The 6491-nt window shown below is 39.7% G+C and overlaps 1 protein-coding gene across 1 annotated transcript; it reads left to right on the plus strand.

The window, feature by feature from the left end:
- The first annotated feature begins 294 nt into the window (after positions 1–294).
- On the plus strand, positions 295–1037 carry LOC110902009. The gene is made up of 2 exons (XM_022148753.1): positions 295–712; positions 967–1037. Exons 1-2 carry the CDS (start codon positions 295–297, stop codon positions 1035–1037), a joined length of 489 nt encoding a protein of 162 aa, XP_022004445.1.
- The last annotated feature ends 5454 nt before the right edge of the window (positions 1038–6491 follow it).

Consider the following 6491-nt stretch of genomic DNA (forward strand, 5'->3'; position numbering starts at 1 on the left):
TTTCCAATTTAAAGTGTTTAGATCTCGTGATGATCTAGTGACTTGGGTGCAAAACGTAGCATGCTCCCTCGGTTACGTTATTGTTACCACACGATCAAGTAGAAACCGTATTGGCGACATGTCTAATATCGTACTTGGTTGTGAGCGAGGTGGTATATAGAAAGAAATTCCTAAAATCTTTCACCCTTACATCACGCATATAGAAAACGTGTTGGGTGATGGAAATTGTGGATTTCTAGCAGTAGCTTCTTGTCTCGGGTATGGTGAACACCAATGGCTCCACATTAGGGACAAATGTTACATGAGTTATTGAATGCATACGATGACTACAAAACGGTTTTAAAAGATGGAATCAATGAAGTACATACCACATTGTTTTTCTCAAAGTCACCTGCACCACGGAAACATTGGATGGTTATGCCTGAGACTTGTGTCTTGATTGCCAACAAGTTTGGTGTGATCCTCCATTGCTTGAGCATTGAAGGTTGTGTAACTTGCTTTCCTTTATGGAAAGGGCCAGAACATTTTGAACAACATAAGATAATAACAATTGCACACGTGTATGGTAATCATTATGTGATGGTACAACTAGAAGGAGAGTACCCTATGCGTTGCATTGTGGCGTATTGGCTTCATCATAGGGCCCCATCTGCCGTTGCATGGCAAAACATGTATATGAAACGTCTAGAATCTTATAAACAACTCAACCCCTGTAATCACGATAAAAGTTTTATACACATTGAGGACAGTTGTTAACTTTTGAAGTTATTGAAATGTTATCTATGATGTTTTTTAATTGTTTTTCCTTTTTTTGGTATTGAAGTGTTATCTATAATGTTTTTTTTTTTTTTTAACTTAGTGTGTATAAAATATTATTAAAAAAACAAACTTTTGTCCACTATAAAAAAGTAATGATCATAATCGAGTTAAAATGTTATAATTAATGATAGTTTTTTTTTTGAATAGCAAACGGGACTTTATTCCATACCAAAACCAAATCGTTGATTCCCAGCCAGGAACTGAGAGCCACCGATTGAGAGTACAAAACAGAAAGAAAAAAAACAAAACGAAACGGTTACAGCATTACTATTATACAATCAAGTTGAAATCCCACCATTGTTGCCTCGAAATTTCTCTAAATCTTGATCTTTGTTTCACGTATTGGTATGATTCTTCCTTTATATCTTCCGTCGTTTTATGTATTACACACCGTTTGCCTTGAAAAATCTTTTCATTTCTGACCTTCTATAGGCTCCAAAATGTTTGTAGAAGAATTGCATGAATAATCTTTCTCATATTCCGATTCCTGTGTATATCATTTACCTCCTGTAATAAGTGTTTTATGGATCCTTCAGTACTAATTTGTCGGCATCTAACCCAGTCAAGTATAGATTTCCACACCTGCGATGCAAAACTGCAGTGCATCAGAACATGATTTGCTGATTCTTCCCCGTTCTCACATATTTTGCAGTTGTAATTCAGTAGCGTTAGGCCCCTTTCTCTCAATGTTGTTGCCGACGGTATTTTGTTCTCCATAGCACGCCACACAAACATGTTGCTCTTTCCAGACGCCCATTTGTTCCAAACAAAGTCGCCAATTTGTGAGTTCAGATCTATCTGTTGTGCCAACGATTGTCTAACTGATTTCACCGTAAAGCTCAGATTATCATCATCTTTCCAATACCATATGTCGCTATATTCTGAAATTAGATGTTGTAACAGTTGGTCTTTTAGTTCCGTCATCTCTTGTTTTTCCGTTACAGCTTCCGGTGTTCTCGACCACTCCAATCCCATATTCGGCCCCCATTATTTTCCTTATAGCATTCCTGTACACGTGCACTTTTTTTCACAGCTAGCTGATACAGTTCTTTATATCGATTCATCAATGGTTCGTTACCCAGCCAAGTATCTTCCCAAAATAGAGTTTTATCCCCGACACCTACTTTACTTATCAAGCATAACATTGTGTTGATGTTGTTTTTTTTAAACTCAAAATCAATTTCTCCTATATTTTTCCATACACCTGTAAATGTTTTATTCACCGGCACTGATCTAATCTTCCTTTTCTTACCATGGATAACTTTTACAACTCTTGCCCATATTTAATCCGGTTCCATTTTCAGGCGCCACCACCATTTTAGTAGCAATGCTAAGTTTAAATCCTTTATATTCCCAACCCTCCAAAATCTTTTGATGCAACTATTCTTTCCCATCTAACCCATCTGATTTTGTTATTCATATTATTCCCACCCCAAAGAAACTTTCTTCTAATCCCTTCCAAAACCTTAACCACGGCTTTTGGGCATTTGTATAATGACATGTAGTAATTTGGTAGGCTCCCTAATACTGTCTTGACAAGTATTACCCTACTGGCAAAGGATAGGTTTTTTGCTTTCCAATTAGATAGCCTTTTATTAAATGTACCAATCACATCTTTCCAATTAGCTATCCTATTCATATTTGCTCCAACTTTTAGACCGAGATAAATGAACGGGAAGTTACTTGCCTTACACTTAAAGCCTGAAGCCATATTCTCCGCTTCTGACTCTGATCGGCACACTCCAAATAGTTGACTCTTTCGTGGGTTAACTTTCAAGCCGGACACCATATTGAAGATTCTAAGGATTCTTTTTAGATTCTTTATGTTTTCTTCTTCCCATTCACCGACAAAAATCGAATCGTCTGCGAATAGCATGTGTGTTATGTACGGCCCGTCACCCGGTAGTTTTACTCCTGAAAATAAGTTTGCACTTTTTGCCCTTTCCATCATTACATGCAAACCTTCCATTGCTACTATGAATAGGAAAGGTGATAACGGGTCACCTTGCCGTAAACCTCTTTTGTATTGGAACTCCCCGGTTGGGGAGCCATTAACAAGTATCGAGCCCCTCCCTGCAAAGAGAATCCCCATAATCCAATTCCTCCACATCGATGGAAAACCCATGTGTGTTAGAATGGATATCAAAAACTTCCAATTAAGTGTATCATATGCCTTTTCAATGCCAGCTTTGAACACGAAAATACTTTTCTTGGTCCTTTTTGCCCACGCCACTATTTCATTTATAACCAAAGGTCCATCTACAATGTTTCTATCCGAAACGAAAGCAGATTGTACGTTTGAAACCACACTTTTTAATCGCCCCTTTAATTCTATTTGCAAGTATCTTTGAAATAATCTTATTAAGGATATAGGTCTAAATTCGGATAGAGTCATCGGGTCTCTTACCTTGGGGATTAATGCAATGAATGACGCACTGCAAGTATGGTGGAGCGATCCATGTGTGTGAAATTGCTTCAACATATCCGTTGTCACCTCTTTAAATTCCTCGCAATACGACTTAATGAGTTTGAAGGTTATATCGTCCGGGCCAAGAGCTTTGGAACTGCCGCAATCCCACACAGCTGTGCAGACTTCTTCTGTAACACCGCGTGTTTCGAAAGTCAAAGTCAAAGTCAAGATTGAAGTCAAAGGAAGAAAAGATTGCTAATTGCAATCTGTCTCTCCTGGCTCAATTCCTGTTTTAACCTATTTGACTATAGCTAGTCTATTTTGTGTTTTACGTTAGTTGTCTTATGTGGAGTAATTGATTAAAAATCGCAGTAATCGACGAATATTTATTGTTACAAATCGCTTTACGACTGTGAATAATAAGAAGTAACAATACGATAAAGTCAACTAAACGCTAATCAATCTAATCTAATTTACATCGCGCTCGCAACTCGAATTACGCATTTTGGTGATTATTATACGTGTGTGTGTGCCTTATGTGTTACTTGTGCATGTTTATTTATGTTATGTGTGGTAATCAATCGAAACGCAATCGAACTTATCGCAATCGAATGGCAATCGCAAACCGAATACGAACTAAGGATAATTGTATGTAGATATAGTATGATAATTGGTGGCGAAAAGACAGTGCGCGATATCAGTAGTTGGGATTAAAAGTAATTTGACTAGGAAATTCTATCGCATCGCAACGCTCGCAAATCGAATGGAAATATCAAAAGTTGTCACACCGAGCATGCAAACCAGATGCAAGACGACCGGATTGTCATCCGGCTTCCATCCGGTCGAGGTGTCGTCCAACCGGGCCGCCACTCGGACGAAGTACCATCCGACCGTTCCACCCTTTCCACTTTTAGAATCCTATAAATACCCATGTCACTTTCATTCTTTCCACTTTTGGAAACCCTCTGACCGAACAGCTCGTGCTCCTCACCTTTTCCTCGATTTTTCTCGATTCCGGTAAGATCTCTTCCTAAGTCTTGTACTTTCTTGATCTACACGCACTCCTAGACCTTTCTATCTTTTGAATCTTAACTTTTAACCGTGAAATCACCAAGATTCAAGGTGTTCTAGGATGACGTCATCACGTGTTCTTAAAGAACTTCATGTTTTGACCTCAATCCACCAAGAACAACTTAGATCTAACCGATTTCCACATAAACTAACAAAGATCTTTTATAGATCTAAACATATTCACGGTGAAAAGGATTCAAAGAAGGTTTTCCAACTTTCTTTCAACTTTTTACACTTAATGCCCTCAAAACCGATAGAATTAGACCTTGATCTAGCCTTCTACTCATTCTTAGTGTTGTGCTAGTTCGAGATCTGGATTCTACTCACGAGGCCACCGAATTCGGGTTAACCAAGAACAACCACCTAGAATCGGTCAACTGGTCGAACTAGGGTGATTCCTGTTTGATCGGACCACTTGGGACAAGATGTGGATTCTGTTGGCTAACACGTTATCGAAACGTCTCGATAAAAACGACAAACAATCAAACGGCCAAGTGAAAGACGAACGGAACGACCAGGACGGAGAGCTATACGGCAGGATACCGTCCGAACGGACAGTCATCCGAGCGACTGGTCATCCGAACGGCTTACACCTTGGGTCCCACACGTAACCAACTTTATCTGAAGTTTAAGTATTGAACGAATGCTATCCGATCGGACTACCACCCGACCGGATTGCCCTTCGGATCATGAGATACTTGGACCTTAACACTTAATCGATTTTCAAACATGTTCAATGCACTAAGGATGCCACCGGACCGAACTGCTGTCCGATCGAGTGACATCCTGCGGTGAACTTGTTCTCACTAAAGTATCCAACCAATCGGGTTGCCGGCCGATCAAACGACCGTCCGTTCGGCCGACCTGAAAGGTAGAGATACTTCAATGTTTTCAAAATACTACAAAAAAACTTCAAAAGTCAAACCATTCTACACAAACACATCCTTCTCAAAGGAAGAAACAATCCACTCGAACAGCCATCTGACCGGACTACTGTCCGACCGGATTGCTGTCCGAATGGATTGCCATCCGAACACTGGCTGTCCGATCGGACTACCATCCGATCGTTCTGCCATTCGACCCATCAACACTTGCTTTCGTTTTACGAGTCACTTATCATTATGCTATCGAACTATTCAGGCTAACCTTACTCTCAAGCGCTCCCTTCAATCCATCAACCGCTGTGAGTATACTCGATCCCTTTTTGCTTTATGCACTTTTGGGTGTTACATACGTTACTTATATGAAATCACATCAAACACACTACGCAATACTTTTAACGCTAACCGTTACCGCATGTATTACGTGACTTAATGAATGCTTGTTTGTTATGTTTACACATGGAATGCTGTCTACCTGCCTTAGCAACGGTAGTACTATTAGTTTGGACTCAGCACCCGTTCACACGGGGGTTGTTAAGGACAATTATTTGCATGGATTACGGTGGTGATCCTGTATTACGAACTACCTTGGGCAGTCAACCTGCAGTCTTGGTATCGATAGATTCATGTCGATAACTAACATGCTTCGTTTTCCTCTGTGTACGTGCTGGTTATGCGTAAATTATTTCGAATTCTATATGCTATTATCAAACTTGTATGCTCGCCTTTACACTATGTGTATTGACTTTTATTTTAGCGTATGTGACAGGTTCTTAGGATGCTTATCTGCTAGGAAATCGAGGCTAGAATAAAGCTCTAGAGGCCAACAAATAGTTGTCTGTACAAATGAAATCAAGGGTCTCTAGAAGCAGATAAACAATTGGGCTACTTGAAAAATCTGAGTTGTCGGAATAGAACTACTTGCCTAGATTTTGTCTGTAATAATTTGTTTACCTTTTGAGACATGGTATGGGACATGTTACTTTAAATTGATTGGTAATGATAATTGTTATGGAAACTTCTGGACAATCTGTTTCGCTCAGTGCCATGCCCCGATGATTCCGCCATCAGTTGGGGTGTGACATCTTCATATGAAAACGGTAGCACTAAACCCGCCGCTTGAGCTTGACTCAATTTAAGAAAGCCCTCAGGCCCGATACGAGGTCTCGATCTTACTGGTTCATTGAACTTATCCTTGAAAGCCTTGTGGAAATGACCTTTAATTACAACTGGATCCGAAACCCATTGTCCTTCGACCCAAATCCCACTAATCTTATTTTTTGCTATGTGAGTATTTACTATTGCGTGAA

The sequence above is a fragment of the Helianthus annuus genome, chromosome 13 (assembly GCF_002127325.2).
Source record: "Helianthus annuus cultivar XRQ/B chromosome 13, HanXRQr2.0-SUNRISE, whole genome shotgun sequence".
NCBI classification, from domain to species: domain Eukaryota; kingdom Viridiplantae; phylum Streptophyta; class Magnoliopsida; order Asterales; family Asteraceae; genus Helianthus; species Helianthus annuus.

Excerpts from the sequence above, each read along its gene's own strand:
- LOC110902009 (XM_022148753.1), top strand. The coding sequence starts at position 295 with ATGTTACATGAGTTATTGAATGCATACGATGACTACAAAACGGTTTTA. Across the intron at positions 713-966 it reads TTATAAACAACTCAACCCCT|CAAACGGGACTTTATTCCAT; the intron begins GTAATCACGATA and ends TTTTTTGAATAG.